This window comes from Pelophylax lessonae (assembly GCF_965119305.1).
Source record: "Pelophylax lessonae genome assembly, chromosome: 8".
Taxonomy (NCBI): Eukaryota; Metazoa; Chordata; class Amphibia; order Anura; family Ranidae; genus Pelophylax; species Pelophylax lessonae.
The window spans coordinates 61,482,490-61,507,943 of record NC_138775.1 but is presented as its reverse complement, the minus strand read 5'-3'; the positions used below and the strand labels follow the sequence as shown (position 1 = coordinate 61,507,943).

Here is a 25,454-nt window from a genome sequence, read left to right as displayed (position 1 = left end):
CAAAAAAACGGACAGGCGGATCTGAACGGTCCGCCTGTGTGAAAGGGGCCTTAGGGAGAATTCAAACACTTCCTCAGTCGAATCGCAGAGTAGCCAGAGCAATTTAGCGCTCCGGCTGCTCCGTTTTGCCAGCTGGCTTGCAGGCATTATTCAGCACACCGTCCCTTTTTTTTTGCTTTGCTTGTTTTTGTTTTGTACAATCTTGTGCTGCGCTGCCTGACATTGCTGTGTGATTTAGACTGGTGCACTGAGATCAAATGCAGCATGTCTGCATTTTATTACAGTAAGCTGCAGTGCGGCGTTTGGCTGTAGTATGAATGGGACACATGGGAAAATATTGTTTCCTGTGTGTCCCTGCGGGGACAGATGTTTTACCATGCAGTAAAATGTCTGTCACCGCATATAGAGCAATGTGCCCTTTAGGCCCCTTTTGCACAGGGCAGACTCCACTAGGAGTCATCTTGCTTAGCGGGTAATCTATCCGCTGATCGGATGGCTGGTTCGTGCCCGCTTCGCTTATTCAGAATGGACACAGACACAGCTTACTTTCCTCTATGGGCGGTGAGATGTAAATAGACCACCTGTAAGACATTTTAAACTGAGCACATTCAACCTTATAGCAACAGTTTGGGGAAGAACCTTTTTCTTTTTCAGCATAACGGTGCCCTTGTGCACAGAGGCAGCATGAGAAAGACCTGCTTTGGTGTGAAGGAAGTAGTGGCCTGCACAGACTCCCTAAAGGCCAACGTCCGATCGGCCGATTGTCGGCTTGTTAGTATGGTGCTTCCGACAACTGACTGCGACTTTTCGGCCGAACAAAATCTGGTCGGCATGCTATAACATTTTTGTTGGCCAACACCAGAACGGCCAATTGTTCGTCAGTCAGTACAGATTTCGGCCGACAAAAGCCAGATGAGCAAGACTGGGCATGCTCAGAGAAGAAAAAACACACGGAAAGTTAACCATCACATGACATCACTTCTGAAGTTGGTTGTTGTTGGCTGACAAAATTTGTGTGCAGTCTTGAGCACTTTTCAACCAACACGACAGCACTGGACAAAAAACGGCCGATCGTTCGGCCGACAATCGGTGCGTGTGTACGGGGCTTAACTTTAACCCTGTTTAATGTTGTTTGCCAGCAAGGTCTTTGCATCCAAAATCAATATGTGATATTACAAGAAATGCTGCAAAATCTATGGAGACAGGTAAAGTGGTTGTGGCAGCTCCATATAACTGTCCATGGTTTTACCATGGAATGTCCAACAAACTGATATTGGTGTGAATGCCAGGTGTCCACAAGCTTTTTGACTATATAGTGTACACACAGTCAAGAGCCTGCAGGTCATGCTGCAGGATTTTTATTTATTTTTTCAGAAAAGATGTTCTATTACTACCTTTTTTTTTTCCAGATCCTTCAGGTACTAATATCGTTTATTGAAATCACGGTTATTCCGCATTTCTCCCCAATCCTCTGTCATCTGACCAAATTATGTTTTCAGGGAGTCTGAAGAAACTTTTTTTCGTTTAAAAATGTGTAGTACCTAATCTGCTTCAGTAGAAGGCACTGTTGTAATGCATTTAATTTGATTTTCCTACATCTAGAATGTTTGTGATATACTTAAAAATGTCCAGTGCTTGACTTGATGGAAATTAATCAAATTTTGTGATCACAGGCATTCAAGTTGATGACTTCAAACCTAAGATCAATGGCAATGCAGATAAAGGTATGTGCTGTTAGCATATATTTCATTTAACACATAATTTTTTCCCCATTTCAAAAATCCATTACCAATTAGATTACATTACTCAGGTAATCCACCGTTCATGTGCTATGGTTTACTGATGTGATCCTATGATTTCCCTATATTTGCAGTGTGGCTATTGAAGTAATTTGTTAGGTACATTGGTTAAAAAGCGTTTACCCTGCATACAGAAAAGGGTGTTTTGTGAGTTGAATCGATTTTTTTTTTTTTTTTCTCCACCCTGCAAGTAACATCACCAACTCATGAGAGGTGCACTTTGGTCAGATAGTCACCTTCTGTGTAGATGTGCTGTGCTGTGCACAATTAGTCTGAGCAAAATGCAAATCTCTGACTCCAGCGGTTGGACTTTTTGTACCACGTTTTTTGTCATGATGAGCATATCCCTTTTCTATCTGCTACATTCTCTGCAATGTGTAATAAAGAGCAAACTAGTTTAAGACAAAAAAATTTGAAAATTAATTGCCCAGCGGAAGTAGAAAAAAAAAAAAAAAAAAGCTGCAGTCTTTTTAGCACTCCTGCCATCTGGAGGAACTCTATTAAGCTGCCCCAAGGGTAGGGATTATGCAACCTGGGGATGGGCATTAAAAACAATCTAGAACATCTACAGATCAGGAGCTTTGACTTTTACATGCATGTTTCAGATCAGTGACTCATTATTAAAGCCAGGACATTAATTGCCATTTTCAGGAAGTCTATGGCATCAGCCTTAGTATTGCTCTTCTCATGATAGAACATTCTTACAGGACCATTAGGACCTCCTCATAACTGACCTTGAGAGATGGTGGTTGATAAAGTGCCCTTGAGATGAAATGTTATCTTAGTAGCTTTAAAATAAAAAACAATTTTCTCTTACGTCCTCCGACAGTCGCCGCCCCTTCATATTCGTCACCAATGGGTTATTGACCTTTGCTCCGTAGGAGTGGCTAGACAACAGAATATGTTAATATCAAAGCTTTTAGCATACCCCACCCCCAGGGGGTGGTCCCCTCAGTCAATACCCTCCTGCTTCCTGCATTCCAACCTCAGTTTCATTTGTCTAGCTCAGGAGTAGGTTAGACGTTTCCTGTGCTGGGGCTTTTCAGCCTCAGCTTCTTCTCTCTTTTTGATTTTATTTGGAGTTTTTTTCTCTTTCTTTACTTAGCTGTTTATTTTCAGCTCTAGTCAGGTCTTCTGATGAAGATGATCGTGCGGTGCTGGGTCTCGGGCTGGCCTCCCTGGTTATCCGGGGTTCAGGGCCAGTGGCTTCCCAGCCTGCCATCGAGCGTTCAGCTAGGTTTCCCTGGCAGATATGAACGACCCATCCCTGTCCGCTGCAGGGATGCTGCGGTGAGGTGGCTACCTCACTGGACGCCATGCGGTTTCGCACCGCAATTCCTCTGCGTCCTGGCTGCGACTCTCCCTGTCCTTGGTGCAGCGGTTTGATCGCTTGTGCAGGCTCCCCACGCCATCCGGATGGTAAGTATATTTCTGTGTGGGGACCTGTCTGTCTTGGGTGTCAGTCTGGGACTGTGGGACCCTGCATGTCTGTGCATAATGCTGAGCTCCCTGTCAGTATAGCTGCTCTCTGTGGCTGCAAGGGGGGGGGCTCTCCTGCTCTGCTCTGTGTGACATGCTGTGTGCTGTGAAGGACATGCTTGTGTAAGACATGTTGTGGGCATATTGTGCGGCGGCCGCTACTGCGGTCCGCCATTTTTTTGTGACGATTTTGTGGTGACCGTCCCTGTGTGGTGAGAGCGCCGTTTTGGCGCCACATGATCGCGCGGGCCACATGTCAGTGTTTTCTGCCTCTATAGCCTCGGCCGGCGGCCATGTTTGTGTAGCCTTACATGGGTTTTATGAGGGCGGTCGGTCTCGCATCACTTCCTTTTGCTCTGAGGACAGCGATCGATGAAGCAGCAGCCTGTGTGACCTCTCCAGGTTTTACCTTCCATTCCTGTATTCCTTGCCTTTGTATTCCTAGCCCGTGGGTCAGTGTGTTTCTGTGAGTGCGGTGAGCGATCGCCGCGACCTTAAAGGGGCAGTACTTCTTTTTTTTCCTAAGTTACTGGGGCATGGATTCTCAGGAAAGCAAGTTTCCTCCCTCCTTGGTAGGGGGCCAGGGGGCTGCTGCTGCTTCCCCTGAGGGGGCTGATCTGGCTGCTATTGTGGCTAACCTTGCTGCTCAGGTGCAGATGCTGGTGACTGATCGTTCCACGAAAAGGCCCAGGGTGTCCATTTCCTCTGATTCAGAGGGCGATGGGGATGCTATGGCTGGTGTGCCCTTCTCAGGGTCTCGTTCTTCTTTAGACCTTGCGGTGTCTGAAGGGGAGGCTGAGGTGGAAGGGGTTGATAATTCTCCCCCTGGCTCGTCCGAAGAGCTTGCAATCATGGATGAGTTGGTTGCTTCTATCAAACGCTGCATTTGGAGGATGAACCATGTCCTCCTGCTTTGATGTCCTCTTATGGGACACAGAGAAAATGCAAAATGTCGCAGGTTTTTCCTTGCTCTACGGAATTTCAGCGCGCTGTTGAGGAGCAATGGCGCAACATAAAGAAACCTTTTGCTGTGCCGAGTAGGTTCAAGCTGCGTTATCCTTTTACACCGGCTGCTGATGGGCGTTGGTGTGTGCCGCCTCAGGTGGATCACGCGGTGGCGATTTTTGAATAAATCCACTGCGATTCCTGCTGAGGATACCCCGGTGTTCCGGGACCTTACGGACAGGAGATTGGAGTCTCTGGCCCGTCACTCTTATACGGTTGCGGGCTCTATGCTGAAGCCTATTTTTGCTTCCATTATGGCAGCCCAGGCTATTGCCGATTGGACGCAGGTGCTCAGGCGCACTCTGGTGGCTGACTCTGCTTCGCCGTCGACATTGGCTATGGTGGATCAGATTCATCAGGGTGTCATGTATTTGTGTGATGCGGACCTAGATATGGTCCCTTTGGCTGCGCGTCTGCAGAGTGTGGCGGTGTTGAACCGCCGCCTGATCTGGCTGAAATGTTGGTCTGTTGACCAATCTTCTCGCAAGACTTTGGCTAATTTGCCTTACGCGGGCTCTCGCCTTTTTGGCGAATCCTTGGATACTCTGATCAAGGGTGTTTCTGGGGGTAAGAGTACTCTTTTGCCCCAGTCTCACAAGTCCAAGTTGGTTTGCGGTAAGAAGAATGCTTCGTTTAGGCCCTCTCAGGGGTCCTTTCGTGCCTTTCGGTCGCACTATAAGGGTAAGCCCTTCAAGGGACAAGGCTCCCAGAAGAAGCCGTGGGCAGGTAAGCAAAAGTCCGGCCAGTCCGGGTCCGCTACCCATAACAATGCGGCCTGAAGGGGCGCCCTCACCCAGTTCTGGGGTGGGGGGACGTTTGCTCGGTTTTCTTCAACCCTGGCTGGCCCGCGTTCGGGACAGGTGGGTTCAGGAAATTGTTCGATCTGGATACAAGATCGAGTTTCTCTCTCGGCCGGCGGGCAGATTTTTTCCCTCAAATCTTCAGCTGTCTCCGGAGCGCTTGCGGGATCTGCACCTGGCGGTGCGGGACCTGCGGGCTCAGGGAGTGGTGATTCCAGTGCCTCATCGGGACAGATTTCGGGGGTTCTATTCAAATCTGTTCACTGTGCCCAGAAAGGAGGGCAAGGTACGTCCGATTCTGGACTTGAAAGCTCTGAACCGCTTTGTGCGGGTTCGCAAGTTCCGCATGGAATCCCTGCGCTCGGTGGTGGCTGCCCTGGTACCGTGGGCATTTATGGCCTCCATCGACTTGAAGGATGCGTACCTTCACATTCCCATTTTCGAGGGTCACCAGCAGTACCTTCGATTCGCCATTGCGGAGGATCACTTCCCGTTCGTGGCGTTGCCCTTTGGTCTCGCCTCGGCTCCGCGGGTTTTCACCAAGGTGCTTGCGCCGGTTCTGGCTTTGTTGAGAGCCCAGGGCATCTCGATCCTGGGGTATCTGGACGACATTCTGGTTCGGTCTGCGACCAGTCAGGGCCTGGTGAACGACCTGTCCGTCACGATGCAGACTCTGCAAGAGTTCGGTTGGACGATAAATTTTCCAAAGTCGACGCTGTGTCCGTCGGTTCGTCTCCCTTACCTGGGAATGATCCTGGACTCTGTTCAGGCGAAGGTCTTCCTGCCGGAAGACAAGCTCCGGAAGCTTCAAGAAGAAGTCGGGTCCCTCAGGGACGTTCAGTGTTCGTCCCTCCGGACGTGCATGAGGTGTCTGGGATTGATGGTCTCGGCTTTCGAGGCGATACCCTTTGCCCAGTTTCACACGCGGGGTCTCCAAAGGGAGATTCTGGCCAGGTGGGACGGACGACCGCAATCTCTGGATCTCCAGATTTCGTTGAGTCATCGCACCAGAAGGGACCTTCTGTGGTGGCTCCAGTCCCCGGCGGTGTCGGGGGGCAAGTCCTTTCGCCCTTGCTCGTGGACTGTGATCACCACGGATGCCAGCCTGTCGGGCTGGGGTGGTGTTCTGGGCGTTCTGTCTGCCCAGGGAACTTGGTCTGAGGAGGAATCCTCCCTTCCGATCAACATTCTGGAATTGCGAGCAATAAATCTCTGCCTTCGGCGTTGGTCGGACAGGCTGCAGGGCCGTCCGGTTCGGGTGCAGACGGACAATGCCACAGCGGTGGCCTACATCAACCACCAAGGGGGCACCAGGAGTGCCCGAGCGCTCAGGAAGTGGCCGACATTCTGTCTTGGGCCGAGACGCACGTCCCGGCGATATCTGCTGTTCACATTCTGGGGGTGGAAAACTGGCAGGCGGATTATCTGAGCCGCCAGACCCTGGACCAGGGAGAATGCTCCCTTCACCCGGATGTCTTTCGGATGTTGTTCGAGAAGTGGGGGTCCCCAGATGTGGACCTGTTCGCGTCTCGTCTGAACAACAAGGTGGAAAGGTTTGTGGCAAGAACGCGCGATCCTCAGGCAGACGCCTCAGACGAGTTGGTGGTGCCCTGGCATCAGTATCGTCTGATGTATGCCTTTCCACCGATTCAGCTGCTGTCCAGGTTCCTTCGGAGGTTGGTCTCGGAACCGAAAACGGTGATTCTGGTGGCACCAGACTGGCCTCGCCGGTCTTGGTACGCAGACCTCGTGAATCTGGCGGTCGACGCTCCGTGGCGTCTGCCTCTTCGAGACGATCTCCTGTCTCAAGGGCCGATATTTCATCCTGCTTTACAGTCGCTGGCTTTGACGGCCTGGCTGTTGAAACCCAGATCCTGAAGGATAGGGGTCTATCCCCTGAGGTCATTCACACCTTGATTAAGGCTAGAAAGTCCTCTTCGGGGAAGGTTTACTACCGTACTTGGAAGGCCTATTTTGCCTGGTGTGAGTCCAGGGGGTATTCCCCTCGTTCGTACTCGGTATCAAGGGTGTTGGCTTTTCTTCAAACGGGCGTGGACCAGCGTTTGGCGTTGGCCACGATTAAGGGTCAGATTTCTGCTCTGGCCGTTCTCTTTCAGCGCCCTGTGGCGTCTAATTCTTTAGTTGGCACCTTTGTTCAAGGGGTGCGGCATCTGGTCCCTCCTAGGAGGGAGCCTTTGCCTCCATGGGACTTGAATCTTGTTCTGTCCGTGTTGCAACATGCTCCCTTTGAAAAGATCAGGGAGATCTCGTTGTCTATGTTGTCCAAGAAGGTCGCCTTTTTGGTGGCAATCACCTCGGCTCGTAGGGTGTCGGAGCTGGCTGCCTTGTCCTGCAGATCTCCGTATTTGGTGGTTCATTTGGATAAGGTGGTCTTGCGTCCTAACCCGTCTTTCCTTCCGAAGAGGATCTCGGAATTTCACCTCAATGAAGACATTGTTCTACCTTCGCTTTGCGCAAAGCCTAAACATCCAAAGGAAGTGGCTTTGCATTCCTTGGATGTTGTTGGGCGATCAGGGTTTACCTGTCGTCGACTGGATCCTTTCGCAAGACGGATTCTCTATTTGTCCTTCCAGAGGGACCTCGGAAGGGCATGGCGGCGTCTGCTTCTACCATCGCTTCTACCATCGACCAAAAATGGTCTATCTGGATCAGACAGACCATTGAGCAGGCCTATGCTTTGAAGGGGAAAGTTCCCCCCATGCCTGTGAAGGCGCACTCTACAAGATCTCTGAGTGCGTCTTGGGCCTGTCATCATCGGGCTTCTGTGGCCCAGGTGTGTAAGGCGGCGACTTGGTCGTCCGTTCACACCTTTTCAAAATTCTACAAGGTGGATGTTCAGGCATCGGCAAAGTTCTTAGTGCGGCAGTGCCTTAGGGTCCCTGGTTTGGGTCCTTGGCTGTTGGGGTATTTTTACTCCTGGGTTACTTGTTCTTTCCTGGGTTGTTGCTCCTGTTGAGCAAGTTTTTTTCATGTTGCCCAGTTGGTTTCCTTCCTTTGGTAAGGTTCCTTTCTCTGATGTGGGTATTGCGTTGCCTTAGGCGCGGCTGCTTTTTTTCCCACCCTTCATGTCTACACTGCTTTGGGATGTCCCATTGGTGACGAATATGAAGGGGCGGCGACTGTCGGAGGACGTAGGAGAAAACGGAATTTTTGTAAAATCTTACCTGTAAAATTCCTTTCTCTGAGTCCTCCGACAGTCGCCGCCCCCGCCCCTCTTGGGGTTTTGTTTATGTACTCTACTGCTATGCTACTGAAACTGAGGTTGGAATGCAGGAAGCAGGAGGGTATTGACTGAGGGGACCACCCCCTGGGGGTGGGGTATGCTAAAAGCTTTGATATTAACATATTCTGTTGTCTAGCCACTCCTACGGAGCAAAGGTCAATAACCCATTGGTGACGAATATGAAGGGGCGGCGACTGTCGGAGGACTCAGAGAAAGGAATTTTACAGGTAAGATTTTACAAAAATTCCGTTTTTTTTTTTCTGTTATGTTAGCATTTCCTTAATATAAACCTCAATTCATGTCTCAGTGATTAATCTTAGCAACTACTGTGGGCCAAGAAAAAGTGACACGACTGCTAATTATGAATTCGCTTCTAAATGCAACTGTGCACTTGCAGCCCAAAACTACACTGGCGCGTTTCAGCAACTCTGACTGTACATGATGGGTGATAAAGACCTATTTTTGGGAGTTTACTTTTAGAACTTTTTACTAAATGATCCAGTGCTAAAGAACTAAAAATGAAAGCTGGTCTAGATAGGTCTTTTTTTTTTTTTTTTTTTTTTAGTGGGCTGGGCAAAAACAAATTCCCCCATCCATGCTTTTTTAGTGTATAAAAGAATATCCCCTGTTGAGACATAGTGGGACTCACCACTATCAGAATTCACTGATCAATGGCTACAAAATTCCTGTACAACAGAAGTGGATCTAATGATAAACTGCTGTCAAAACGGGGCCGTTCACACCTTCTTAAAATTTGGCCTTTCCTTGCTGAACTGTTTGAATTTCAATCCATCTATGGTCATCTTTATTTGGTTTTTCTCTGCTAGTTGGGTGAGCGGTGAACTCAAATGTTGAAGAAGTTATCGCACATCCTAATTGCAGCACATTAAAGTGATATTAACCCCAAAACCAAAAATGTAATATATTGTAGTTTATCAATCCGATGCAGTGGCTGCATCAGTTTTCTTTTCTGATTTCCCCCCGCCCCTCTTTTTTTTTTTTTTTTTCTCCATCTGTTCATCTGACAAGTAACACCTCTTGTATTAGAGTGCCCCACTTTGGATGATTGAGCACAGGGGGCATCTTTGGACAGTAGCATTGTTAGTTTGGGTGGAGGGGAGTGTTAGATTCACCAGCATATTTAGATTTACAAAGTGAAGCCAAACTCCAGTCAATACTTTATAAGCAGTTACAGGTTTTGGGATTAGGTTACCCTTTGGGATAAATGTTTACATAAATAAGCTTATCTTTTTAAGTACCCCTGCTAGTGTTTAATGGTTTGTCTCTTTTCTGTAACTGTTAAATTCTGCTGGAGCGCTTGTTCTTAATAATAAATGATTCTTTTGGGTTTATTACCACTTAGGTATATCACCAGGTATGCTTAGTCTGTACAGTCAAAATTAAAGAATTGATGCTTTACTAAAATGTTATCAGGTTCTTTGCCAAAATACTGCGCAGATCTGCAGATAATTTACGGCATGTTTGTGTGTCGTCAGTCTGTCCTGATCGATGCTGTGCCTTCGTTATCCACTCTCTGCGACATTGCACTGCAATCCCACAAGAGTCCGGCACTGTTCACAGCTTCCTGTGACAGCTGTGGGCACTAGGGGTCTTGGGCACAGTACTCTGAGGGATAGCATATGTAAAAAGGTAGCATTCCTTGGATCAGAGATGTTCCCTGGGGGGGTGGGGGGCAGTAAGAACATTTTATGGAACCTGATTATTTTGTAGCTACTTCAGTTTTTGTTACCTTTTTTCTTTTTTAAACTTCATGATACGAGACATGCCTCTTATCTCAATATTCCTCGTTGCTTTCTGTATTACTGATATATATCCTATACATGTCACATTGGAACCTGTGATATATATGTAGTGACTACAAAAAACTTTGTTATGGCAAAATAAATATCAGGTTTGTACATATGTGAAATTGGTTTAAAATGGTAGCTAGTGCTTTTCAAAAAAAAAAAAAAAATGTTGCAACTGTGCCAATTGTCTGCACTTTTTCTTTTCCCCATTCTCTCTCCTTTCCTCCTTCCTATTTGTCCTGCCACCCATCAACACTCTCTCCACCCCCGCTTTCTATTATCCTCCTCCTGTTTTCTCCCTCTCTCCTTGTCTCTCTCCCTCATTTCATTCACTTCCTTTTCTTCTCCCTCTTTCTCAAGCAGCTAAAGGGAACAATGTGGTGTTCATTCCTGATGGAGGTGAGCTTGCTTTACTCTTCTGCAAAGTCTTGAACTCTCCTTTATTGTACATTACAAGACCTAGGTTCATGTTCATCTCCATTACGATAGGACTAGGCTGCAACCTTCAGGTGATTTTTTATTTTTTTTTTGTCTTGCTCAAGACCCTGACCGCTTCCTTAGTTGGCTTTTGCACTACCCTTTGTCCAGTTTCATTCCAGGCCACTTGAGCAAAATGTCTTGGTGACATGGGACCAGCAGACAGTCATTCGATTCCCTGATAACATTTTTTCCCAGCGTGGGACTGTCTCTAGACCTGTGAATCTCTTTACAGGTGCTAGAGATGGAAAAATAGTTTCTTCCTCTTCCGTGTAGGGTCTTAAAAACATATTTCTGTTTGGTGGGCTGGGTGGGGTTCTGGACAATCTTTCTGTCCAGAGAACTTGTTTACCGCAGGAGTGGGTGTTGCCCTTCAGCATCCTAGACCTGAGCATGATTCACTTTGCCCTCCGAGTTTGTTGTTACAACTGAAGGACTTCTCTGTGAGGGTTTTATTTTTAGATGGATAACACCATGACTGTGGTGTACTTACATCATCGAGTAGACCCATAAGTTGGGCAGCCCAGGAGGAACTGGATTTCATCCTGTGTTGGTCAAAACTCCATCTTCCAGCACTATCTGCCATCCACATTCCAGTTGGCAAGTGTATTTTTCTTAGCTATCTTCAAATGTCTCTTGGGGGAGTGAACTCTTTACCCAGAAGTGTTTAAAGGAACTCTGCCAACAGTGGGGAACCTGGGAAGTGGATCTTCTGGTGTCTAGATTTAGTAAGAAGCTGGAGAGGTTTGTATCCAGTACCAGGGATCCAGGAGCGTTTGCAGTGGATGTTCTAGTGACAGCTGGGAACAGTTCTCCCTAATCAATGCCTTCCTGCTGTTACAGCTTATACCTCGTCTGCGTCGCAGGATTCGATTGGAAGGAATTTTAGTGACTCTACCCATGCCTGGCCCATGAGAACTTGGTTCTCCTATGTTATAAACATCTTGAAGGTCAGCTCTTGGACCCTTGTTGTTCCCCTGATCTGTTGTTGCAAGGTCTGATCCTCCATCCTTCTTTACAGTTGCTGGCCTAACAGCGACTTTTAGGAGCATTTACGAACAGGAATTGGAAATCATAATTTGCCTGGTCTGAGGCTTGGGGTTTTCACCTCCCTCAGTATGTAGTTGGCTGCATAGTAGTTCTGTATTGCACAGATCTCCCTTTAAACCCTTGTGGGTTAATCCATTAGTCCTAAGGACTTTGGCTCTAAAAGGCTTAATCTAGCTCCCTGAAGCCCAGCTTACCAACAGTGCTAGCCTCTGCCCATTTATGCCCTATTTGCTTACATAATGTAGATGTAGGTAAGTCAACTTACCTTGATAGACAGTATCTCACACACCCATGTGTAAGAAAAGTGAAAACGTATCAAAAAATAAAGTAAATAAACCACTTCCCTACAGTGCTCTATCCAAATGACTGCTACACTGCGGTCGTCCATTTCTGGGAGGCTGTTCATCGACATCCTCTCAGAACCCCGCAGCCTGTATGCTTCTTGTGGCGTGCTTCGGGCGTGCTCTGTGATCAGTAAAGGACCAAAGAAGGACCGAACATGTTTCACTCCTAAAAAGAGATTTGTTTTATGCAATAAAAGTCTAGAATAAATCTAGTCCCCCCCCCCCTTTTTTTTTTTATCTATTTAAAGTGGTGGCTCATTCTGCCAGGAATGTCCATGCCTCCTTGGAGTATTTATCGTCAGGCTTCAAAGCTCAAGTTTGTTAAGCTGCTACCTGGTCCTTGGTTTATATTTTGATGACACTTTACCAAGTGGATGTTCGAGTCGCCGAGGATGCTAGCTTTGGTCAACATGTTTTGCAGGCTGCCGTGTGAGGTTCTTGCTTCTTCTGGTTTAGTTGTTTTGGGCCTGTTGGCTTTTTGCTTTGTTGCCCTCCCACCATATTCAGTGCTTTGAGACATGACTGTTGTAATGGGGATGATGATACCCTGTGTCCTGAGATCTAGGATAAAGAAAATGGGATTTTTAGTTTACTTGGAAAATCCTTTCCTTGGAATTGATCATGCCACCCTTCTTCTTCGTGGTTCATGGCTTGCAACAAAAACTGAAACCATGCTTTACAGGGAGAGGTATTCCTAGGTGGAAATTTGTCCTTTTTGCCAGTGTCCATTCACAAGAAGGTGGCAGCATAAAGAAGATGAAAAAACTCTGTCCTGTGATGTACCCCAAGAAAAGGATTTTACGGATAATCCAAAACTCCTTTATTGACCACTGAGACAGACCGTACTGGTAAGTGTAGACAACGGACAGGACCAGGCAGGTGCCTACACTACCTGAAAGTATTGGAGTTTTGCCTATACTTTATTTGTAGCAACAGATTTGTTAAAGCTTTGTTAAACTGGTTTGTCGAAGTGACAAAAGTTGGCCTTCTACAGTTCAGCTGTGCTTGAACTGAAAACTAGAAATCTTTTTTTTTAAGTCTGTCCGTGGTTTATAGCTTAAGCAAAATCACTGAGATGCCCATTCTTTTTCTGCACCTTTTTAGTGCATCATTTAGCCATCTTTTCTGAATTTTGAAATCTATTTGCTTCAGATGAGTAAAAATAGTACATTGACAACTGTAGATTGCATTGTTACTTCAGTGGTTTCTTCTGGAACACACCTTTTTATTTATTAGCAGACTAGGTTTACCAAAAATTCTCATATCTTTAGATACATTTTAATACATCCAGATTACTCAGTGAAAAGGTCTTACCGTTACTATTTCTGGAATGCTTGCTTGTGGGTTTATGTAATTGTTCTCTGGCCTCAGGATGAGATTGCAGTGTGCATTATGGGATGCCTTGAGTGTTGAGTGCTCAGGCGCCTCAGTGGCAACAGATGGTTTGGAGCCATGTTGTGATTTTGGCAGAGACCTTCTGATCAGAATCCAAAGAACAGTGTTAATGTGCTAGAAACCTAATCATGTAAACAACAGCACCTCTCCACCCAAGATTAAAACTTAGAAGGAATGTGTCTTTCAATATTTCTTTTGCTGTATTTTACAGTTTTACAACCCAAATTCCAAAAAAGTTGGAATGCTGTGTAAAATCCACATAAAAAGAGAATGCAATGATTTAAAAATGTAATTTACCCATATTTTATTCAAAATAGAAAATACAAAACCTATCAAATGTTTAAACTAAGAAAATTAACCATTTAAAAAAAAAAATTAAGATCATTTTTAAATTGATGGCAGCAACATGTATCAAAGTTGGGACAGTGCAACAAAAAGCAGGCAAAGTAAGTGGTACAAGAAAGAGCTGGTGGAAGGCCATTTTACAACTATTTAGGTTAAAGCGGAGTTCCATCCAAAAATGGAAGTTCCGCTTTAAGGCCTCCTGACCACCTGACATGCCACATTTGGCATGTCATTTGTTTTTGGGGGGGAGCGGGTGCCTAGATTTGACATGTACCCGCTCCCACTTCCGCTCGGGCCGCCTAGGTGGCTCGAGCAGAAGTTCTCTCCCCCTCCCTTCCTGCAATCTCCTGGGACACATAACAGGTCCCAGAAGTTTGCCCGTCCGCTCAGGACGCGAAGCGCGGCTCGTGCATGAAGCCGCAATCTGTCACGGCTGGATGCCCACACTAGAGATGCCGGCACCGCGGGGAGAAGAGGGAGAGAACCAAGGCTCCCGCTGACCGCTTCGCTGGACCGTGGGAGAGGTGAGTGTGTGTTTATTAGAAGTCTGCAGCTACACTTTTTGTAGCTGCTGTCTTTTAATAAACACAAAAACGTGTGGAACTCCGCTTTGATTGGCAACAGGTCAGTAACGTGTTTGGGATTATAAAAAAAAAAAAACATCCTAGAGACTCAAGTGTCTCAGAAGTAAAGATCCCAACACACTAGATCCTGTAGAAATTGCTGTGCATATAAATGGATGCTGAAGCGACCATTGGCTGGAACTGTGACTGATCAGAGCAAGAGAATGTCACCTGGACACACCAAGTATCTACACAGCGAGTCCAAAGTTTTATTCAGTGATCACAATTGCAACAGTTGCCACGATTGCAAAATTTCGGAGCCATGCAGGACCCTTTCACGTGCCTGATGAAGGGGTCCTGTTTGGCTCTAAAATATTGCAATCTGCTGTAACAATGTGATCGCTGAAAAAAGCTTTGGACTCGCTCTGGAGATCCTTGGTGTGCTGGTGACATTCTCTTTCTCCAAAATAAAGATGGGTACAGGTTCACCAATCTGTGAAGAGCTGCATCTAAAATTTGTCAATTTCAGAATAATGATGCTCGACAAAAAAAATGTAAAGACTTTAACTGAAAAGACTCTAGTTCTATAGTTACTCTTCTTTTCTGTTGCCGGTAAATAATGGTTTCTGGGCAGGAGGATGCTATCATTGAGTTTTTGATAAAGAAGGGGCTCAGGCTGTCCAACATCCACATAAGGCTACAGCATGTTTTATAGAGATGACACATTAGCAAGAGCAATGTGCACAGATGAATGAGGACATTTTAAGAAGGGTGAAAACAAACTGAAGACAAATCATGCAGTGGGAGACCATCAGTATTAGGCAGCCTGCACCCCTCCTTAGTCGGGAACTCAATGGCAGCATGTTGCTGCTGCTGGGAATCTATCACAGTGAAAGAGAGTTAGTATAGAGGAAGATTTACTCTACCAACATGTGAAATTTGAACAGCCTGTGTAAGTTAAAGCGATATTAAAGTTGAACTAGCACTCTGTCAGACTTATCTTTTTAGAATGGAACCCTCCAGCGGCACCCTGTTACCACTGACAGGGATTCCATCTTCACCCGGTGGTCTTCTGGGTTCGCAGGCTCCGCCGTCTGATTGGCCGAGCCACGATGTCACTCCTGCACATGCTCGTGGGAGCCCAGGGCACGGCGCTGAGCTCTAAAAGAACAGCAAAGGTATGCTTTTCCTTCAGAGAGCTTGTGCCAGTCACGTCAACGGCTGCTGCACGTTTAGGAGATATTCAATGTACCTACAGGAAAGCTTTATTATAAGTTTACGGTGGGTATAGAAAAGGATCCCCCCCCCCCCCCCCCCTTTAAAGGCCTGAAATAGTCAGTTTTTGTTTTATCCAGCTGTATTTACTCAGTGCAACTTACAACATCCAAGTGAAAGATGTCACACCAACATGCCAAAAACGGAATCCCTGTTGGAAAAACGATCACTCCCCTTGTGTCAGTATTTTGTTGAACCACCCTTTGCTTTAATTACATCATTTAGTCTGTTGGGATATGTCTCTACTAACTTTGCACATCTAGACTTTGCAACATTTGCTCCCTCTTCTTTGCAGAACTGCTCAAGTTTAGTTAAATTTGATGCTTACTGTTTGTGGACTGCAGTCTTCAAGTCATTCCACAGATTTTCAATGGAGTTTGCCTTGGCTCTGAGTGACTAGGCCATGCAAGCACATTCACCTTTCTCTCCTTCTGCTGAGGAGGAAACACAAGCGCCATCTGAGTGCAGCATCAAGTATTTATTGTGGCATAAAATAACATGTACACTTGAGTAAAGGACACAGCTTCTGGCGTTATAAATCAAAAGTCCCCTGAAGGGAGGGATGCATCAGGATGGCCTTGGCGGCTGGAGCAGACCGGGACACGGCTGATGGATGTCCGCTTCTCTGTGGTGTGGCAAAGAGTCCTCTGCGCCACTCTCCTCCTATCACCCATAAGGGATAGCTCCTGTCTACTCTGCGCCAGTATGCTTAATCTATGTTGTTACCTTTCTCTCCTTCAACCACTGTGTAGTCATTTTTGCGATTCGCAAAGGTCATTGTCATGTTGGAAGGTAAACCACCTTTCCATTGACAACTTTCTAGCAGAGTGCAGCAGATTTTCCTCAAGAATTTGATGGTATTTTGCCTCATTCATTTCTCCTTTCCTGACAAATGTTCCAGTCCCTACTGCAGACAAACACCCTATAACAGGATATTATCACCTCCATGCTTTACTGTAGAAATTGTGTTATTTGGATGGTGAGCTGTATTGGATTTCCGCCAGACCTATCGTTTGGTGTTGAGGCCTATTAATTAAATTTAGTCTCACCTGACCATAGCCCCTTTTTTCTTTTGTTCATCGACTGACACAGCGCTCCATAAATCATAACTAGTGGGTTATATTGCCTCCTCTAGGAGTAAGACTAGGCAGAAAAAAAAAAAAAACACCTGGCTACGCCCTTGGGCTGTCCACAGCTGGTAAATAACTCCCCTCTCTGCTCTAGGTAATTTGTTTATTGTCTAGTCAGGAGTAAGGACCTAGGATGCTTTTTTAGGCTGCAAAGTTTTGCAGGCTGCGGTTTAAGAGGGGTTGTTCACTCTTGAGGGGTGTGTTTTTTTTTTTTTTTTAATGCTCCTGTGTCCTGGTTGAGGACTTTTATGTTTAGCCTTGGCTTATTTTTTCCACGCCTCATTTTCCTTTTAGCACTGCTTTTGGGACGTCGCACTAGTTATGATTAATGGAGTGATGTGTCCATCGAACGAAAGAGAAAATGGGATTTTGTACTTACCGTTAAATGTATTTCTCGACTGACACAGCACCCACCGCTCAATGGAGTTCTGATACTTCTAATACCACTTGCTACTAAACTGATTACCTAGAGCAGAGAAGGGGGTGTATACCAGCGGAGGATGGCTCATGGGTGTAGCAAGGTGTTTTTTTATTCTGCCTACTCCTAATCCTGGAGGAGGCACTATAACCCACTAGTTATGAATTATGGAGCACTGTGTCTGTCGATGAATGAAAGTAAAATGTATTTTACGGTAAGTACGAAAATCCCATTTTCCTTGTGGCCTCAGTATCTTCAAGGTGCGTTGTTTCAAAGCTCAGTCATGACTGCATGTGGCCTTTCATGAGGAGTGGCATTTTTCTTGCAACTCTCCCATACAAGTTACATTTTGTGGAGAATTTGTGATATTGTCACATTCACACAATGACCATTCTTTTTCATAAATCTCTACAGCTGCTTCAGAGTTGCTGTAGGCCTCTTGGTAGTCTCTCTGACCAGTTTCCTCCTGGCTCTTTCATCCAGTTGATCTTCACTGTGCTTCTAGGCCAGTGTTTCTCAGCCCTCGTCCTCAGGCCAGTGTTTCTCAGCTCCGATCCTCAGGGCACACTAACAGGCCAGGTTTGCAAGAAAACTGAAATGCATCACAGGTGATATAATTTGGTGCTCAGTAATTGCAGTATTCTAGTCTGCATCTCCCCAAGGTAATACCTAAAGTCTGGCCTGTTAGTGTGCCCTGAGGACCGGAGTTGAGAAACGCTGTTCTAGGCATTGATAAAGACTTCAACATTTTTTTGTATCCATCTCCTCACTTGTGCCTGTCCACAACTTTATCCTGGAGATATTTTGACAGTGCCTTGCCACCTATAGTTTCAGTGGCACTACTAAGTACTGAAATGCTCAAGGGAAAGCTCTTTTCATGCTGAGCTAAACAAAATGACCACAGCTGATCACAGTTAAAAGTAATATGGCTTTGTGTGCTATTGAGAAGGTGATTAGCTACACCTGATTTGAGTTTGCAAGTCATTTTTAGGAGGGGGGTGATCCTTTTTACAACAGTGATTCTGTTTTTGAATTTTTTTCTGACATGGTGTTCTAGCTTTCACTTGGATGTTATAAGTTGCACTGAGTAAATACAGCTGGATAAAACAAAAACTTTGTATGTCTTCATTTCAGGCTGCAAAGCAACAAACCTTAATTATTTTAAAGGGGGCCATTATTTTCTATACCAATTGTATCTGTAGGTAAATAATCGTATCTGTAGGTAAATATAACCAGAGAGTGTTTACGATCACTTTAAAATAAGACTCTCCTTAACTGTTCTTAAACTAGGAAGCCAATCAAAGAATGGCATATGGCAATAATCTTTTAGTGGCCAACAATTAACACTAAATCAGATTTGAGGGAAAGTTATTTTGATTTTCATTGCTACAAATCTTCTTATCTTAGTAAAACTAAAGCCCACATTTTTTTTTTTTTAGTTTTGGATAGTGTGAGGAGGAATTAGAACACCCAGCATATTTTATTGCCGTTGATGCAGTTTGTTCGGGGAGTTTCACCCTCTCAATTTAATCCCGTTTACCTTTATTGCTCAAAGTGCAAGTAAAAAGGGGGGGGGGGGGGATTTTTTAATATACTTATTTTGATCACCCTGGTGACAACCAGGGATTGCCTCAACTTATTCTCACTTTCTGGTTATGGCTATGGGACAGGAAATCTCCCCAGTGGGACATAGATGACAAAAAAAAAAAACACTGTCCTAGGTGGAAAAAACAATTTCGGCCTTAAGTAGTTCTTTCTCTAGCGCTCATCGACAGACGTAGTCCTCGGTGATACACCACCTTCGGGTTATGTTACCTCCGCAGGAGCAGGACTAGACAGGAAATTAAAAAGCTCTGGCCACACCCTAGGGGCAGTCCCAGAGGGTATATCCTCTCTCTCTCTGCCTCAGCAAATCAGTTATTTTCTGTCTAGTTAGGAGTAAGGACCTAGATACCTTGCTGGGATCTTCGGTCCTGGCAAGATTTTTTTCTTAAAAAGATTTTTTAGACAGCTTTTTTCTCCAGTGTTCCTGTGAGATCTTCAAGCAAGAAAGCTGAACTGGGCGACGGGCTGGATGTTGAGATCCGGTGGTCACCCCAGTTCAGCCTACGAGCGCGTGCAGGCCATAGCTCCGCGCTGGGTCGGCCGCGACAAAGTCCCATTAAGGGACTGACCCCACGAGTTAAACGTCTCGCTGAAACGCCAAAGACCATGAGTCACGGCGTCCGTATTGGTCGACAGCCCTCCCGCCCCGGTGGAGAGGGGTACTGTCAGGAGTTGGTGCCCGCCTGGTTCCGGTATGGTGAGTAGTATGTTCCCCCTTTTTCCCTGACGGGTTTTGTGGTGAACGCGGGCCCCTCTCTGTATGGTAAGAAAAAGTCCTTTCTATCCTATAACATGTCACAAATCCTCCTACTTTGAGTGTGATTTATGTGTGCAAAAGCCAGGAGGCTTGGCTTGGGAGCTAACAATCTATTGTATACATGTTTTAAAGATGTAATCTGTGGCATTCTGGGAATCTTATGGGTTAAGTATAAGCTACCTACCAGTCAGAAGCCACGGACATGTAGACTGCCTTCCAAATCAGATCTCCAGCTATTTAGCAGGCCTCCCGAACGGCCACGCGGTCCGCCAGGGCCGGTACCGCCAACCACGCCATATCCCCATGCAGAGAGAGTGTTGTGTGCCCTGCAGCACACCGCTATTCAGTTTAGGCCGCCGCCATTTTTTTTGCTGGATCGCACGAGCCGCCATTTTGGCGTAGCCTCGTGTCTCCAGCATGGGGGCGGCCATGTTTGAGGTGATTCTACACCTCGTGGAGCTTGGGGGAGGCGCCGGAAGGCGTGCAGAGGGGCGGAGCCGCCTCCTTTCTTCCTGGGCAGCCAGCCAAAAGACTTCCTGTTTGTCAAGACAGCGCTGTAAGCTGTTGCAGTTTAACTCTGAGCATCAAGTGGTGAGCCTGGGGGTCTATCTCTCTCTCTCTCGATCGATAGGGATCCCTAAGCAGGTAACACTAAGGGGCTTTTTGTGGCGCTGGGGGTCAGAAAAAAAAAAAAAAAAAGTTTTTTTCTTTACTTTTGAATTATATTATCCAGGAAGTAACTGGAGTTATTATGGACCCTGCCACACATATTCCCCCACCTGTTTCCCTCGAGGGGGCCTCGGGACCCGCCGGTGCACAGAGTATAGAGTCATTTACAGCAATTTTGGAGTCTATGGTGGCTCGGGTGGAGGCGGCCTGTCAGGGACGGGGGTCAAGGAAGCGACCCCCGCCTACCCCTATACCATCTGACACCTCTGACTCAGATTCAGAGATGGTCACGGCAGTTGCAGGTTCCTCTGCAAGGGCTGTTATCCCAGGTAAAGCCCCCTCAGACAGTGAGGAGGACGCTTCTTCTCTTGCTATAATTCAGGAAGAAGCATTGGTGGACGCACTAGTTGTGGCAGTGCAAGAAACCTTAAAACTTGAGGCTTTACTGGCAGAGGCAACTGAAACAGAGAGGCCTTTTGGGACTAATAAGCCCATCAAGACGGCGAAGGCTTTTCCTGTACCTAAATGTTTTGGTAATCAGATTAAAGGAGAATGGGAGCATTCTAAACGTACCTTTACTATTTCCAAGCGTATTGCTAGACGCTATCCGTTTGAGGAATCCATCATTAAGAAATGGACGGTACCACCAGTCGTGGATCCGCCTATTTCCAGGCTGAATAAAGCCACGGTTATTCCAGTGGAGGACACTTCGTCCTTTAAGGATCCGGTGGATCGAAAGATAGAAGCAGAGTCCCGCACTATCTTTTCTCTGATAGGGTCAGCATTTAGACCAGTAATCGTTATTGGTCTAGTTTCCCAGACACTTACGGAATGGGCGAAAATGGTACGCCAAGATCTTAGGGGAAAAGATATTCCCCAGGAGACATCTGATTTGATGGAACAGATCATACAAGGGCTACGGTTTATCTGTGACGCAGCCTTGGACACTACTCCCCTATTAGGGCATGCATCTAAGTTAGCAGTGATCCTCAGACGTGTGCTGTGGTTAAAATGCTGGTCAGCTGACCTAGGTTCCAAAAAGACCTTGACCAATCTCCCCTTTCAGGGGAATCGTCTATTTGGAGCCAACCTAGATGAAATCCTTAAGGATGCCACTGGGGGCAAGAGCACTTTTTTGCCACAGGCTGCAAAAGCTAAGGGACCTCGCAACAAGCGAGGACCTTTCTTTACCGCCCATAAAGGGCGCCCGGCTGGTACTAGCGGGAAAGGCAAGACTCCTCCAGGAGGGTTCAAGAAGGGGACCAACCCAGCCAAACCCGAAGCAAAGGAGTACACAGCCTGAAGGTGCGCCCCCACCCGGTTTCAGGGTGGGGGGACGTTTTCACCGGTATTCAGGATATTAGATCGAGCATCAACCACTACTACCGGTGCGATTCTTCCCTTCCAACATTTAAGTACCACAGGAAGCGGTAGTTACCGTTCCCTGAAAAGATCTTTTCCTTTACCTTTTCCTAAGATTAGTCCCGATACCTCACAGGAATCGGATCTGGTTGACCAGATAGGCCAAGTAGCCTCTAGTCGGGTGATTTCGGTCCCTGAGGTTCAACCAGAAAAGATCACCTTTCCTGATAACTATCAGGTATCTGATAAATGTGTGGGAACAGAAAACGACCAGACTTTCTCGGATGGTCGGGGCCAGATAGCTCTAGGGACGCCTGGTTCAGATCCAATCAGCGCCAGTGGTCCTAGAAATTCTAGGCTGGCCTCCTCAAGCCGGCCTGGCCGACTTGGACATGTTAGCCGCAGACGTTCCGTGGGAACTTCGTCTCAGGGAGTGTCTGTGGTCTCAAGGACCAATTTACCTTCGTGCTTTACAGTCGCTGGTTTTAATGGCCTGGCCATTGAGACCCAAGTACTGAAGGACAGAGGTTTGTCTACTTCAGTCATTCCTACCCTTATTAAAGCAAGGAAAGCGACTTCCAGCAAAGTCTATTATCACACATGGAAGACTTATATTGCGTGGTGCGAATCTTTAGGATTTCCTCCACGTACCTATTCGGTGACTCGAATATTGGCCTTTTTGCAACAAGGGGTTGAGCAGAAGCTAGCCTTGAGCACCATCAAGGGTCAAGTTTCAGCATTAGCAATCTTCTTTCAGAAGCCTTTAGCTACCAAATCCTTGGTGCGGAATTTCATCCAGGGGGTGCGGCACCTGGCTCCTCCAGTCCGCGCGCCCTTACCGCCCTGGGATCTTAATTTGGTTTTGTCGGTTCTACAGAAACCTCCCTTTGAAAACATCAGGGAGATTCCCTTGCTTACATTATCCCAGAAGGTGGCCTTCTTGGTGGCTATTACTTCTGCTCGCAGGGTGTCAGAACTGGCTGCATTATCATGCCAGTCACCATACCTAGTGATTCATAGGGATAAGGTAGTACTTCATCCTAAGCCATCTTTTCTTCCCAAGGTGGTTTCAGATTTTCATCTGAATGAAGATATTGTACTACCTTCCTTGTGTCCTCAGCCCAAGCATCATCGGGAACATGCGTTGCATTCCTTAGATGTGGTTCGGGCAATCAGGGTATACCTGAAAGCTACGGAATCATTCCGTAAGACGGATTCACTTTTTGTGATCACGGATGGCCCCAGAAAGGGTTTGCCTGCATCTGCCGCGACCATTGCCAAATGGATTAGACAAACGGTGGTACAGGCTTATTCTATTAAGGGTCAGAGTCCTCCGTTCCCTGTTAGGGCGCACTCCACTCGAGCGCTCAGTACTTCCTGGGCCTTTCGCCATCAGGCGTCAGTGGTCCAGGTATGTAAGGCGGCCACCTGGTCGTCGGTACATACCTTTACAAAATTCTATAAAATTGATGTGATGGCATCGGCGGATGCCTCATTTGGCCGCAAGGTTTTGCAGGCCGCAATTTGAGGAGACCGGTGGTCTACCTCGAGGGTTTTTTTCTGTTTGAAAAAAAAAAAAAAAAATTGTTTTCTCTTTTTTGGTTGAGTCTCATCATTAAGGATGAGCATTGTAAACTTCTAGTTGGCACCGGTTGGGCCTTCTAGATTGGGATTTGATTTCCATTTTCCCACCCCTCAGTTGTGATACTGCTCTGGGACGTCCCGAAGGTGGTGTATCACCGAGGACTACGTCTGTCGATGAGCGCTAGAGAAAAATGGATTTTTGTAAAATCTTACCGTAAAATCCTTTTCTCTTAGCTCATCGACAGACGTAGTCCCCGCCCCTCTGTTTTGGAGTTGGGTTGGGTTAAATTCTCTAAGCACTGCTTTTTCACATAACTGATTTGCTGAGGCAGAGAGAGAGAGGATATACCCTCTGGGACTGCCCCTAGGGTGTGGCCAGAGCTTTTTAATTTCCTGTCTAGTCCTGCTCCTGCAGAGGTAACATAACCCGAAGGTGGTGTATCACCGAGGACTACGTCTGTCGATGAGCTAAGAGAAAAGGATTTTACGGTAAGATTTTACAAAAATCCATTTTTATTTGTACAGTACAGGATGCAGGCGTTGGATATTCATAGACCCTGGGTTATAGGCTGCTACCCTTATAGGTAGATTTATTTTTTTAGCTAGTTCTTTTTTACTTTGATTTCTTCAACTTTTCACTGCCTTCTACAATAGCTATAGAATTTTTCTTTCTTTTTTTGTTTTTTCATTTTTAAACCGGTTGCTGTGTACATGTTTTTATTTTTTGATACCTGCAAGGTAATGTCATAGTGCACTGCATACTAGCCCATTATGTTACATTTACCTTAAAAATAAGCTCGTTCAGCGCCGAGATGTTAGAGCTGCAAGCGCTCTCATTGTCACTTGTCTTGCTTCTGGGTCTGCATGCGCACAGGAGACGCCGTTCTCGGCGCAGGGCTCTGAAGTAATGGCATGGGTGGCCGTCCCTTCAGAGTGCCTGTGATATCACTGGCTGCATATAAACTAAATATCTCCTAAACGGTGTACGTTTCGGCAATATTTACACTACCTATAGGTAAGCCTTAGTATAGGCTTACCTATAGGTAAAAGCAAGAGATGAAAGTTTATTTCCACTTTAAGCTAGCCCTTGGAAATGAGAGCTGAAATTTTTCAAATCCTATATCCGGATATCCGGTCCTGGTGATTTATTAGTGTTAATGTTTTTTCTTGATATCACCCTCTATTAGCCACTGCGGCAAGTCTTGTGATGTTGTGCTTTACCAGGCAGTCATGGTCAGTATACCCCTCCTTTTCGTGTGTAAAAACCAAGGAGAAGAAAGTATTTAGCACAGTTGCCTTCTCTGTGTCCTCGGTAATAATCCTCCCATCATTGTTAATTATGCGTGTAACGTGCCCTGACCTAGTTTTTTTGCTATTAATGTATTTAAAGAATTTCTTTAAATTTACTCTCCTCTGCTATGTGTCCCTCAGTCATTTTTAGCCGTCCTGATTCCATTTTTACATTTCTTGTTAGATTCCTTGTATTGGTGGAAAGCTGATAATGTCCCCTCCGTTTTATGGTTCTTAAAGGCCATTTTTTTCGCTCTGATAAGATTTTTATATTATGGTTTAGCCACCCTGGTTTTACTTCGGCTCTTCTAAATTTATTTCCCATTGGCATGCACTGTGCGATACTTTTGTTTCATATGTTTCTAAAGCATTCCCATTTTTACTCCGTATTCAATGATCCTAGGGTTAAATCCCACTCTATGTTCTCTATTATTGAGCACATTTTAGGAAAGTTTGCCTTTCTGAAGTTTAGAGTCTTTATGTTCCCCTCGTGCCTTGTTGTCCTATGATTTACTATAAATGTGATCATCCTGTAAATTGATGTAACCCAAGTTGTCCCGTACTTCTATTGATTACGAAGGTTTCGGGTTTAATCTCAGATGTAGATCTAGCAATTCTTTTTTTCTAGTAGGCGAATCTACCATCTGAGACATGTAGTTGTCTTGTAAGACATTTGTGAAATGACTGGAATTTACTGAGTAAGCTGTCCTCTCTTCCCAGTCAATATCAGGATAATTGAAGTCCCCCATTACGATGTCTTGTCCCTGCTTAGCTGCTATTCCCAACTGTGAAAGAAATTCCAGCTCTACCTCCTCGCTTTGTTTGGGGGGCCGATAACATATTCCTACTATTACTTTTTCCCTTCTTCCTTATGGAGTTCTACCCACACGGCTTCCACCTCCGCCCTCGTCCCTTCCATAAATCTCACTCCTCTCTACCGCTCTTGCGTTGTTTTTGATATAGAGACATACCCCTTCCCTGTCCTTCCTATACACAGACTACCCTTCAATATTTGCCAGACAGTTTTTTTACTTTTTTCACACAAGGTCTATGTC

The 25,454-nt window shown here is 46.0% G+C and overlaps 1 protein-coding gene across 7 annotated transcripts in view; it reads left to right on the top strand.

Moving 5' to 3' along the window:
• SLMAP (sarcolemma associated protein) overlaps positions 1–25,454 on the top strand; it is a 301,840-nt gene that overhangs the window by 217,387 nt on the left and 58,999 nt on the right. For all 7 annotated transcript variants that reach the window (XM_082265558.1, XM_082265562.1, XM_082265559.1 and 4 more), the window contains one exon: positions 1,674–1,724. In XM_082265558.1, coding sequence (XP_082121684.1) covers positions 1,674–1,724 — 51 coding nt within the window. The remainder of the gene's footprint in view (positions 1–1,673; positions 1,725–25,454) is intronic.